Below are 13,154 nucleotides of genomic sequence, written 5' to 3'. Positions count from 1 at the left end.
TCCTGTGACTGGTTTGGCCTCCTGTGGAAATCGCTATTTTTCTCTCTCAAATTGGAACAACTGTCCTCAGACCCAAGAAGGCCGATCAGCCTTCGTCTAAAAGGAAACTATTATTTTATTTGCAACCAACAGTGAGTTAGGTGTGTCTGTGTTAAAACAGCTTTAGACAGATTTTAACAATACTAATTCAGTTTTCGTTTGCAAGATGATCAATGCATTACAAGACTGAATCACTTGACAACTCTCTATCTTCATACAGCTAGCAATATCCAAACTAGAAGAATGTACGTACACTGTGTGATGCAGGGTATCCAAAATCTCTTTTTGTAATCTTGGGTCCTTTCTGTAAATATCCAGCAGGAGAAGAGCTTGATCGTAGTTGCCACAATAACCTTTGTAGACATTTTCCATCTCCTCTTTGAGATCTTGGAATAAGGAGCCTAGCAGAGTGAAGTTATATGGCAGTTATTCTGGATTTAGTCAAATGTCCAATAGAAATTTCTACCAACATCCTCAGAGTCTTTCCAACACCAATAATGAAAAAAAAATTGTGTCCACAAGTGTAACAATGACGTGTTCTTCCATACACTTGGAAAACTGTGAACAGCCACTTCATACATTACAAATAGATTAGAAGCTTGCAGCAGCTACAGTGTTGTCCATGAGGCTACACAAATATCCTCCACTATTTGGGAAGACTGAAAAATTCAAGTCAGTGCTATGTACCGTAGTTATTGGCAGCTCTCTGTTTGTCTTTGGGTACAGCTAGATGGCAGAACAGCAGATTTTCCATCAAACTGCCCTTCCTAGTCATGAGACAATATTTACTATGAGGCAGGGAAATAAAAAATGAATTAGGATTAGAGAAAGCTATTTAATCTGACAAACATCATTAACTTGGTCCTTGTGGTTGGCCAGATAAGCATTTTTAAATATCCTTCTACAGACAACAATCACAGTCTCATAGTCAGAACATTTATATGGTGGCTCAGAAATAAAAACAGTGTGATAAAATAAATAAAACAACACAAAGTAGTCATGTTAAAAACAAGCCATTAAAACAAGCTGTTGGGATCAAGGCAGCATGCAGGTGGGAAAAAAAGCTGAATGGCCTAAAATGGCCTAAAGCATACAAAATGAGAAACTTAAAAATTAGCCTGCTGTATTTGGACAAACATTTAGTTAACTCACCCCTAATTTGACAGCTGGAACTATTGATGAGGTGTGTGATGTTAGCTGGTATTGATGATTTTGCTACTCGCAACTGCTTTTCCAGGAATTTGGAGTCCTGCCTGCGGTTGCCTTGGCAGGGCCAGACCAAATGATTTCGCAGGCCTTATACGACCCGCGGGTTAGACATTCCCCACTCCTGGTCTAGTAAATACCTACTTGATCTGAAACTGATGGGCAGCCCTCTTTCAGTACAGGGATTATATGATCCCTATGCCCAAGAATAGCCTGGCTGCTGCATTTTGCATCAACTGCAGTTTCTGAACAGTTTTCAAAAGCAGCTACAAGTAGAATTAGGGCTACCAACCTCCAGGTGGTGGCTGGAGATCTCCTTGGATTACAAATTATCTCCAGATGACAGAAATCAGTTTGCCTGGAGAAAATGGCCACTTTGGAAGGTGGACTCTATGGCATTATACCACACTGAGGTCCCTCCCTGCCCTCAAAGCCTGCCCTTCTCAGGATCTACCTCCAAAATCTCCAGGTACTTCCCAACCCAGACCTAACCTGGATGGGGTCAGAGCATACATCACCAGATCACAGGATCTGTGGGTTAATACATGCAGAAATTAACATCTCATTTTTGGGTTCTTGAAATCCTTAGCTCTAGATTTATTCTCAATTTGAATAGGACAATATGGAGATGATTTACCTGCAGAAAACTGCTCATCACTATTAGTTCAGGTGAAGGCAACAGAACAGCATTTAAGTACAGCCAATACAGTTAATTTCTGTCCAAAAAAAGTCACGTCTAGGAAGACTGATTGTTATGGTCCTACTTACTGATATGAAACAGCTGTTCATGTTTCTGGTTTGCCAGGGCTTCAAGGCCTGTCATAAGACGTCTGGAAACACTCAGGACATCATCTATATTTGAGAATAATCCTTCCAAGTCTATTTCAGGCAGCTGAAAGGTAAAAAAGACAATTCACCAATTCCCATTTTAATAACAGGCTTGAATTTTCCAGCAGACTGAAACAGATTATCATTTGAGAAGAAATCTTCCAAGTTAATCTGTATGTTTATGGTTACATATATTCTGGAACTTGTGTAGCGAATGGCATATTGTTGACAAACCCACCCTGAAAAATGAAAGTAGACTGCATACAACAGGTGCTAGTGGTCTGGACTCAGTGCCGATCAAGAGATATCTGCCTCTGATCAAGCCTCTGGAAGTCCAGACATTTTTTTAAAAAAATATTTTAATAGATGTAAACAAAACAGAATAAAAGACAAGAAACTGAAAAACATATCCAAATAACAATAGCGATTATATTCCAAGTGAAAGAAAAATACATATGTTAAATGATATAATAAGCAATGAACTATAAATGGCAATAATACTTATGAACAGTAAATGGTTATATAATAATGGGAACTAAATAGCTATCGTAATAATCTTAATAGAAATTATATGATACCCTATAAAATACTTAATAAACCCAATTCTGATGTTAAACAATACTGTAAATTATAATGTAACAGAATAGATAAAAAAGAAACTTACAGTGTAATTGTTATTAATTTCCAAAAATACTTTCCAAATAATGAATTTAATTAATCTATTATAATAATACATTTAAACATTTCCCCTTTTTAACACATTTTGATGCCATATATCAAGTATGTTATTAATCATTTATACATATCCGTCTCTACTTCTTCTAATAAATAAATAATATGCTTTCAATTTATCTTAAAATTCTTTCATAGGTCTTTTGCCCACTTACAGCCCAATCCAGACAGGCAGGCTGAATCAGAGCCTGGATGTGGTGGAGATCCATGGCAGCTGGTGGGGGGAGCAAGGATGCCAGCATGCAGGCACCATCAGCCCTGTGGTGGCCAAATCTGAAAGTGGGTGCTGTCAGGACACTACACCGGTGTCTAAGTGGATGCTAGTGCAGGGAGGAACAGGCCAGGCATGTTACAGGGGGTGGAGCCAACTAAGGTCAGCTTTCACAGAACACCCCCCTTTGTGGCTGTAACTTGTAAGCCTGTTTCCCCAATGGGGTGATTTGGGTGGCAGGAGGGGTTCTTGATTTCCCTCCTCCTTGTACCACCCAAAGCCTCTTTGGAGGCAATGTGGTGCCGCCTTTGCTGCAAGTCCCTGGTGGCATTCCACCCCTCCCCTCCCCCCCAACACACACACACTGATCTGGATTGCACTGATAGTTTGTTAAGTTTGCCATCACTGCATATTCAGTTAATTTATTTTCTCAGTCTTCCTGGGATGGACACTCTTTTGCTTTCCATTTTGCTGAAAATATTACTCTAACATCTGTTATCATATATTTAAACAATTCTTCCAAAAATTTTGGCAGGTTTTTTTGACAAGATGACCAATAGCATAGTTTTAAATTCTACTGTAAACAATTTTCAACATGTTCTGAATTTCAGTATCTATTTCTTTTCTTTCTTTTTGTGTGTGCATTCCCACCACATAAGGTACCGCACACTTTTTTTTGCATCTGCAACATTTTCTTCTATAGTTCTTTTTCATCTTCTCAATATCCTTTGGAGTAATAGACCACCAATAACTTGTTCTGTTTCTGTGTCAAAACTGAAGTAATAACCTGTAAATTCATCCTTATAAATGTTTGTTTGGTTGCATTATCACCTTCTCAAATTCAGTTAACTCTCATACTACGTTTCTTCATATGTGAATGTCCTTTTTAAATATTGAAATTAATTGAAAATATAGTAGCCATTGTAATTTTTTTTTTGCCTTCATCCTTCACCTTTTTCCAAGACTTGAGTTCTTTTTGAGAGTTTATCATATTTGTATATCAGTGGTGGGATTCTAATGATTTAACTACTGGGTCCCACCCCCACTCCCCGGCCACTTACCTGGCTGCTGTGGCCCTCCTTTTCGATGTTGAGCCGGGGGAAGTGAGGGGAGCGATGGCTGCAGCTTGACCAGTGTGCCACCGATCCAGCCACTTAGCCACTGAAGGGGCCAGGCTTCTTTCACCAGCCGGCCGCAGGAGGCAGTTGGCCTCGGAGCTGGCCACACACATCTGGGGGCTGGCTGTGCAGCCTGGGGGGCCTTTCTCTGGTATTGGCCAGGAGGCTCAGGTGGGCGGCATTTGCTGGAGGCTACCACAGTGGGGCTGGCTTGCCACAGATTGGGTCACACACCTGGGCCAGAAGCATGGCCTGCTGGGGTGGCCTTCCTGTGCTAGGGGAGCAGTCAGGAGGTCTGCCTTCGAGGGAGGCCTGCTTGTGCCTGGCTGCACCAGAGCTCTGAAACCCCCCTCACTCCCCCTCCTCTGGGAGCGGGAAGAATGGGGCTTTTAGCACTTCAGAGCAGCTGGCCACTTTTAGCAACCAGTTCGCCCGAACCAATGCGAACTGGCTGAATCCCACCACTGCTGCATATGTTACGAAGTCAGTATTTTCTCTATATTAATAAATTTCTCTATATTACTGTCTTTCATTAAAATTGTTAGTTTTGCTATTTCTAAATATTCTGTGACCTTCTTTATCCAATCTTCCTTAGTTGGTACTTTTTCTTCTCTATTTCTGGGCATACAATGTCTTTGCAGCAGTACACATATACATGAAAAGCAGTCTATATTGATTTGGGATATCGTCTCCAATTAATCCCAGTAGAAAAACCTCAGGCTTTTTCTTCATTGTTATTTTCAGCATTTTCTTCATTTATCTAAATACCATGTCCCAAAAGGATTTAGCCTCTGTACATATCCACCACATATGAAAAAAGACCTCTCATGTTTTTGGCATTTCCAACATCTATTATACATTTTTGCCAACTTTTTTGGCATCAGATACAATCTATACATCATTTTGTAATGATATTATTTCAGGTTATAACATGCTGTAAATTTTAGATCCCTTTTCCATAGTCTCTCCCATTCCTCCAGATTTATATTCCTACCAATGTTTTTGGTCCCTTTGATCATCAGATGTTTTACAAGTTCATCTTCTGTATCCCTTTCCAACAACATCTTATATATTTTAGAAATTAGTTTCTCATCATTTGTACAAACCTTACTTTCAAATTCTGTCATTTGTATATAAAAACCCATACTCTTTTGATCAGCTCTGAACATCTCCAGTAACTGGTAGTAATGGAACCAGTTTTTAACAATATCTGTTATCTCCTCCATGGATTTAAGTTCCCATTTGTAATTTTTAAAGTCCAGCAATTCTCGATACTTGGGCCATTTCTCTTTCATATTTACTTCTTTCCTGGAGTAAGCCTCAACTGGAGACAACCAGAATGGTGTTGTGCTAGCTATAAATTGTTTGTATTTCAACCACACCCAGATAAGACTCCTTCTAATATAGGGCCACTCCCCACTTACCTCGTCTGAGTGCAACCCCACAGCAACCCCTCGTAGAAAAGCCTCCCGTGAAAACGACCGCGGAGACATTTGTTCCCCACTCATTTTCCATTCAGGAAATAGCGCGGGGTTCCACATCAAGAGTCAAAAGGAGGCAATCAGGCGTTCTGATTTGGCCGCACGCGTGTCGCGTCATTTGCACGTGGGAGTTGCAGCCAGCCCGCGTGACTCCATTTTGATTAGCTGCCCCGAAAAGTTGGTTTGGATAAACTGGGCGCATTGTTTTGAGACGTCTGCACATGCTGACGTCACTGCCCGTTGCAAATTGCTTGGGCAGAAAAACAAAAGTAAAAATCGGTTTCGGTTTACACCGCCGACAACCCTGTGCTCAGCGGCACTTTGCCAAGCTGCAAAACTGTGGAGCTCGAGCAAAAAAGAGCAAAAAAGAGCAACGTTGGCACGTCTTGTTGTGCACACGTCTCAATTTCCGAGCACTTTCTGACGGGGACACCCTCCCTAAACAAAATGGCGGTTCCTGTTTCCTGATTGGCCAGAAGCTGCGCGTCAGAGCAAATCAGCCGTGCGTAAACAGCCGAGATTCCCCACCCCCCCACGGCACCCGCGGGGTTTTTGAAAATGTTGCTCTTTGCGGAGGGACCCTGGCTGCTGCGGCAAGGAGGGTGGGAAGGCTGACAAATTAAAGACGGCTTCAGTGGGCGCTGGTGACGTGGGGAATGTCCATCCTCCATCCTGTCTTTTAAAGAGGTGATCCCGCGGCTTATGGTGAGGGGGGAGTGGCCCATAATGGTTAGAACCCACCAGACATTTCTGAAAGACTTACAGGTACTTCTGCTTTGGAAAAGGATCAGGAGTTTGCCAACTCCTCATTCTCATTTACAGACCCCCACTTTGTCTGCTGTGCTGTTCCTAAGGAAAGTTCTACAGTACAAGTGGACCTTACTGGATAGATAAAACTGATGACCATCACAATAGTGCTTTACTCTGTCCCAGCTGTCAGCTTTCACAATAAGAAAGTAAGCGTAGTTTCCTTAATTTCCCTGAAATACTCTGTTGTACAGCTTAGAATTCCTTATGGTATATTTTAGGGTTGATGCCTCTCTTTCTCTCTTTTTTTTCCTCACCTGCTTTTTCTGGAGATGGTCACGTATGTCAGAAATACAAAGATGGAGGTTGTGTACATAGCTTGTTTCCGTGCTGATGAGCTCTTCCACAGCCATCCGTTGATTTTGTTCTGTTTTGTTGAACCATTTCACTTCTTCATATATGGGATCCTCAGTCCCTGGTGACTCCTTGGCCAGCAGTTCTTCAGTGTTGTCATTTGCCATGCTGGAGACTGTAGAGAAAGGAACAAACAGATGAGGTTTCTGCATGTTAATGCACCTAATAATGTTCAGGTCTACTCCAAACCCACAGTTCACAAGCTTCTGTTATGTTTTGCTCAGAGGTGTATCTATGCTGCACCTGGTAGCTGCATTCCTCCAAGCCGTGGTCCACCAGGAACCACCCATAGCAGCGCCCTGTTGTCTGTGTCACTGTCCTGCAAGCTCCCTGGGTGCCTCTTGCCTGGAAGAACATCACCTGGTAGGAGACCCCTGATGGTCACATCTTCCTCATGAATGACCAACTGCCGTCATTGAAAGCCCCATCATTGCTCTGCACTGTACCCTGATTGACTTGCCGCACAGCTATCAAGTGTATATCTGCGTTGGCTTGCCAGAGGCAGGGTATTGTCTTGTGTATATCCATCCAAGCTCTCCTCCAGTAGCTCAGACAGCACTGCACTGATGAGGACTACATTTCCCAGAGTGGTTTACAAACTCTAGGTTGTAGCAGCTGGGGCTTCATCTCAGAAATGGCTGCTGGAGAGTGCCCAGAGCACCTGCCCTGCTTCCCCCACCCTAGATACACCTCTGGTTTTGCTAAATTTACAAATATTAGGCATTCCCCATCTCTATGAATACTAGAAGTTCCTGGGACAGTACTTCCTAGGCTGAAAGGTGGGGCAAGGAAAGACACAACAGGACATAATAGTCTTATTGCCAGCAGTCTCTTCTGATGTTCTTCCAGGCAGGCAGCCCATGTTCTCATTTGGCTAGGGGACAAAGGGACCTGATGATGCAGTTCTGGAGAAACTCAGGAAACACTCATGGAATTCATAAATCCCCACTCTCACAGCCAACAGTGCCTTTCATATAGCCACTGAGCCTGCTTAGTACATCATATACTGCATGCAACTCTGCGAATTTTTCTGAGCTACCTCCAGTGCAGCTGCCCCAACCCAGTTATACCATTATTTGAACTTTGTTGGAGCATTCATACAAGCAGGCAATTCTTTGAGGTGGAGGAAATCTTTGGATTTATTACAATTTTATGTGAAAATTCTTAATGGTCACTTTTGAAGCTGAAGGTTACCACAGAGTGAAAGAAAACAGGACCTCTCAAGGGAAAGGGTGGCATATAAAATCAATGAAATAAATAAGATTGAAACATATTTTAGTCTTACAGGAGAAAAGTAACAGCCCTGCCATGTCACTTTTCCATTCAATGAATATGAGAAATATTTTTGCTGCAAGGAAAATTAGCTTGTTCTGTTTTTGGGGAGAAAAATCTTGTTTGCTATTGGTTTGTTTGTTTAAATCAAGGGATCCAGCATTACACAACATACAGGAATGGCTTGCAAAAAAAATATAAACACCCTAAAAATTAAAAAAAACCCAAAAGTTAACAAAAAATGGTCTGGGGAAGGGGTAGTAGCCTTGCTGGCATTATCCATACAGCTACATAACACTCACAATTAAAGCAGATATGCTATCTTGGGGAAAGATGATACTTCTCCAATATCCTTTATGAATCGGGGGAAATTTCAGTCTCTGCAACAGAAATTCTGCCTTGAGTAAAGACCTCTGACTGTCCCACAACAAAAGAGTAACATGTGCACATTTTGTATACTAAAAGGGCAGGGAGAGACATGGCCAGAAGAAACTTGTATGAATAAACTGATGCTAGAGATTTTTGTCTTCAGTCCTACACCATGTGATTGTGGTCCCACGTTACAAAATTATGCCTAAACTCAATGCTGTCTTTTGCTACACATCCATACTGTGAGGTTATTATTATCACTGTATCAATCTTATTCTCTGCAGGTGAGCTATTGCAAAACACAATTTTAAATCCATTGATTAGGAATAGGGAAAACACAAATGGATCTTACACAGAAGTATTCAATCCTTTCACTTGAATAATTGAAGAGTATTTATTAATGCAACAGGAAGGCAACAAGCAGAAAGCTAGGATGCTCAGTTCCATTGGGATTTTGACATCAATGAGGTCAGCCTCACTTGAGAAAGGTAGTATTTAATACTGGGCCTGGAATCTCTTACTCTGTACAGTACCCCATTTAAAAACACGACTGGATTTTTTTTTTAAGACAAAAAGATTCACACCAAATATTTCTATCTAAAATATCAAATAATCTAGTGTACATAGAAATAATGAAAAGACTAAAGTCATAAGTGATTGAAGTTGTATAGGATATCTGTATTGAAATTATTGCTTGCTAAATTTGGCTTGATAGTGTTACCATTTACTACCATTTTGACTTGTTGACATATTATGATACACCTTAGTACTACTGTCATTTCAGTAATAATTCTTTTAATTTTTGCATTATATTTAATTACCTTTCGGTAATTTTGAGAGTGCCAGACTAACATATAGGAGACTTGGGTTCAAATGCTATTCTTCCATGGAAACATGGGCCAGTCACACTCTCTTAGTCTGTTCTGTCAGTCACCAGTTCCCTGAATTCCTGTTTGGTGTGTGAGCAGTGGTTAATAGCCAATCTGGGCCAAAGGTACCTGAAGGAGCCAGATGGGAGAAGGAGAGAAAGAGGAAAATCTGTTAAACTGTCAGATCTCATCAGATAGGGTTTATGCCTCAAGAGGTGTAGGCTGATAGAAATACTTTCACAAGAGACTATGCATGTCTCAGAACCTGACTCCGGGAGTATGCAGGCTAAAACAGTTAATGTTTTCAGGTAGGGTCAATGCTTTCACTGGAACAGGGGGAAAGAAATCCTCTCTGAAGAGTCTGTGCATGTTTCAGAGCCTGACTTTTGTGATAAAGAAGGCTATTCTCGGCGAACACAAAAAAGAAAAGACTGTAAAGTCGGGTTTTCAGGGGAAGCAGGCTACGATGATTCTGCACAGGCCAAATATAATGGGTTCAGGCCTTTTAAAAAAGTGTTATGGGGGAGATGTTTTCACAGAACTTGCCCCACCCCCCAAAAACTTCTAACCCATTATATTTGCCTAAACCTTGGTTAAATGAAAGTCGCTAAATTAGCAACTTCTTTTCTTCAACCCAGGTTTCAGATGCTTCTTGCTTGCCTGTGAGAACTATGGAAAGCAGGAAGCATTCTATTCCCCCCGCCCCCACATCCCATCCACAATTATGGTAGATTCCCCAGGCGGCCACTATTAGAATGGATTCTCTAGGCAGCCACCATGTTGTGCCAGTAAGTGGGTGGGTGGGTGGATTCTCAGGCAGGTGAAATTCTCAAGTGGGGGGGGGATTCTCGGGTGCTCAGTTCACCAGAAAACACAGCGTTTCCCGTGCGAAGCATGTCGTCTCCTGCCTCCAGGATCCCAGCTGCCCCCTGCACTGCGATGCAAACAGCGGCACAGGCAAAACAGGAAATCAAAGCTTGGCTGCTAGTTATTTTCTGCACTCCTACATTGTCACCTGGAACATTATAACTGCCTGAGCCCAGCGAATGTTGTGTTTACCTCCAGTTTTGAGCTTCTTCATGGAACAATTTTATTCCATCCAAAAAAATTAACAGAAGTTACTTTTTCTCCCTTTTCCTTTAAGCATCATCCAAAAATTACTGCTTTCAGATGCCCCTTATGACCTGTCTATTAGGTGGAGGTTGGGATAGAGACCACACTGTGGTCTACGAAGCAGGCTACCTCATTTTAAATGGAGTTTAAAACCCCAGCCTTCATAACAACTTTACAAATGGTATAATGTAGTTTACTTTCCATTTTCATTATCCTGGGCTTGCCCTTTGTTACTGATGTATTGACTTCACTTGAATACTACCATAGTTATTACCCCAACTACTTTGTCTTCTGGTTGATCTAGGGGATTCATATTAGCTGAAGGGATTACTGTGTTTGCATAAATAAAGTACTTCTCCACTGCATAAACAGTAAATACAACATGTCTGAACCAGTTTAGTAACTTGAGAGCATCTAAATTATGATACTGTTACTGCAGCTTGATTTATTCATGCCTTAGCCTTCGTGGTTATGTGACAAAATAAAAGATGCCATTGAGTGCGTGTAAGGGGTTGACTACAAAAATCTGAAAACAATCAGTGTGCTATTTAAAAACTTTATTCAAGTTTATTTATAACTCCCAGCATTCAAAGGGAGCCTCTCCATTGTCTTTGGAATTTTCTGGAGAATGCTGTCACAGCACAAATGTTAATTTTATAATAGTTGTTACAGAAAATAGTGGGCAACAGACAAGTGCATCCATTATTCTATTTCCTTCCTGTTGGCAAAGAACAGGAAAAAATATGAGCTTTCTTTTCTTTTTCATTTCAAAATGAAAGAACATAAAAATGATTCAACTAGAGTCAGATAATCAAGGCAAGCTCATTAAAGATCAGTGACATAAATACAGTTTTACCTGGGTCAGTTCTCATCCATGGTACGGAAAAGTGTGCACCCATCTTAATAACTTCATTGTGGAATGAGGAAGGGGAAATAAATGACTGAATTGTTAATATTCAGGTTAAAAATGTTGTTGATCACAAAAAAAATGTGGCTACTCTGGAGCCCTTTCAATTATATTTGTAGGAACTCACCTAAATTTGCAGCTTTACTATACCAGCTGCCATTTAAGGTGGGCCGTGAAGCTATAAGCAGAGGGGGGGGGCACAGAAAAACACACCTCCACACACTCTGGTGCCACAGCTACATGGGGTGGCAAAAGCTGTCCAGTCAAGAGGATATTGGGCTGAGATCTAGATCAAAGTGCCTTTATGAAATTCTACCAATCGCAGCATCTGTTAGCACTGCAGTGTTGTGATCCAGCAAAACTAAGGGGGCAACAGGACCCAAAACGATGGGAGCTGGGGCTGAATTCCACATATTGATATGAATTAGAAAGTTCTTGGGTTACAGGCTTCTAACTGGGCTTGAAAGGTCATAATTCTTTTGGAGTACGATTTTAAAGGAAATGCAAAACATTATGACAATAACAACTGAGAAAAAAACTGAGCCATTCTTGTTGGAGTTGGTGGGGGAGGATATCCTAGATCAATATAGGACACTTTTTATGTATGTGACAAATGCAGCAAGGATTTTTATATGCATACAAATGGAAGTACAATACAATTCCAACAGAACAAGACTGGATTTTAAAAGTCATAGAATATGCAGAGATGGCAAGGCTTACAATGTTTATTTGGATAATTTCCTTAAAGATTGGAAACCCTCTGCGGACTACTCATTGAAAACATATACAAATTACAGAAATTATGGCAGGATTTGAGATTTAAATGAAAACAGCAGATTGGACTAAAATAGTTTTATAAGAAAGACTAAAAGCACAGGAAATGTTGATACCAACTGTAAGCACAAAACTAGATTTGAGTTTTGATTCAAAATGGAAGTCACCATATATGTATGCAGGGATGTCTTGAAATGTGTTTTTTTACTATTATTATTATAGCGGGCGAGGGGTTTTTTCTTTCCTTTTAAGTTTGGGGGTTTTTCTTTCCTTTTTTCTTTTTTTGTATGTGTGGTTTACATGTGCAAAATAATTTTTTTAAGTTTCAAAAAAAAGAAGTAGAAAGGTTATAATTTTGGCAGGATGCTGCCTCTGACTTGAGACAAAGTTGAAGCTAACTATACTTGGCTTTTACTCAACATAACAGCACATTTCACTTTCTAGCACTTAACAACTGAAGTGATCTAAGTACCCTATTTTACCCCAACAAAAGAACACTCAGGAATGGATAAAACCTGTATTCAAAGCACAGCCCTCCCAGAATTGTATCACTTCAGAATGCCCATGGGACTGTCCTGATCAAGTGCTCTTTTCCACATCAAAAGTCTCTTGCAGCAGAAACATAACAGAGAGACTGAGGTGGATCCTATCCTATCCTACCACTCCACTAGAACAAAGGTCATTTACACCTTTGTGGCCTCCTTCTTATGAAGCATGCATTCCCTTTGGGTGTGATTCTCAGCTATACACATTTCCCCCTCTTCAGAACTCACCACACTCTCACATCAGACACTCCTTGCTGTTTCCAAAACAGGTTAAAATATTACTTTTTGTCTCCCTTTGCAGGGGGAGAGTGGTGCATTCACCTTTCTTCAGGTTTTCCCTGTCCTTCCTGTCTTTCCCACCCACAAATCAGCAGTTCTGCCCACTCCTTGGGCCAGCTTTTCAGCAAGATCAGAAAGGCTTCCTTTTTGGGGAAAAAAATTAACACTGTATGTCTATCATAGAAACAATAGGTGTCAAACTCACGGCCCTCCAGATGCTATGGATTACAGTTCCCATCATCCCCTGCCA

General features: G+C 41.0%; 1 protein-coding gene across 5 annotated transcripts in view; it reads right to left on the bottom strand.

Annotated features, from left to right (window-relative positions):
• ARHGEF37 (Rho guanine nucleotide exchange factor 37) overlaps positions 1 to 13,154 on the bottom strand; it is a 61,467-nt gene that overhangs the window by 25,719 nt on the left and 22,594 nt on the right. For 2 of the 5 annotated variants that reach the window (XM_048491377.1, XM_048491374.1), the window contains exons 2-4: positions 6,680 to 6,891; positions 2,014 to 2,137; positions 293 to 440 (exon numbers count right to left, since the gene is read on the bottom strand). In XM_048491377.1, the coding sequence (XP_048347334.1) occupies positions 293 to 440; positions 2,014 to 2,137; positions 6,680 to 6,883 (476 nt within the window). In that variant the 5' untranslated portion in view covers positions 6,884 to 6,891. Of the gene's footprint in view, positions 1 to 292; positions 441 to 2,013; positions 2,138 to 6,679; positions 6,892 to 8,350; positions 8,429 to 9,238; positions 9,416 to 11,255; positions 11,308 to 13,154 lie in introns of those variants that run through there. The other 3 variants (XM_048491375.1, XM_048491376.1, XM_048491373.1) reach the window with 3 other exon arrangements.

Source organism: Sphaerodactylus townsendi, linkage group LG03, assembly GCF_021028975.2.
Source record: "Sphaerodactylus townsendi isolate TG3544 linkage group LG03, MPM_Stown_v2.3, whole genome shotgun sequence".
In the NCBI taxonomy this organism is placed as follows: domain Eukaryota; kingdom Metazoa; phylum Chordata; class Lepidosauria; order Squamata; family Sphaerodactylidae; genus Sphaerodactylus; species Sphaerodactylus townsendi.
The sequence above is the reverse complement of the archived record's forward strand: the minus strand, read 5'-3'. Positions and strand labels throughout refer to the sequence as shown.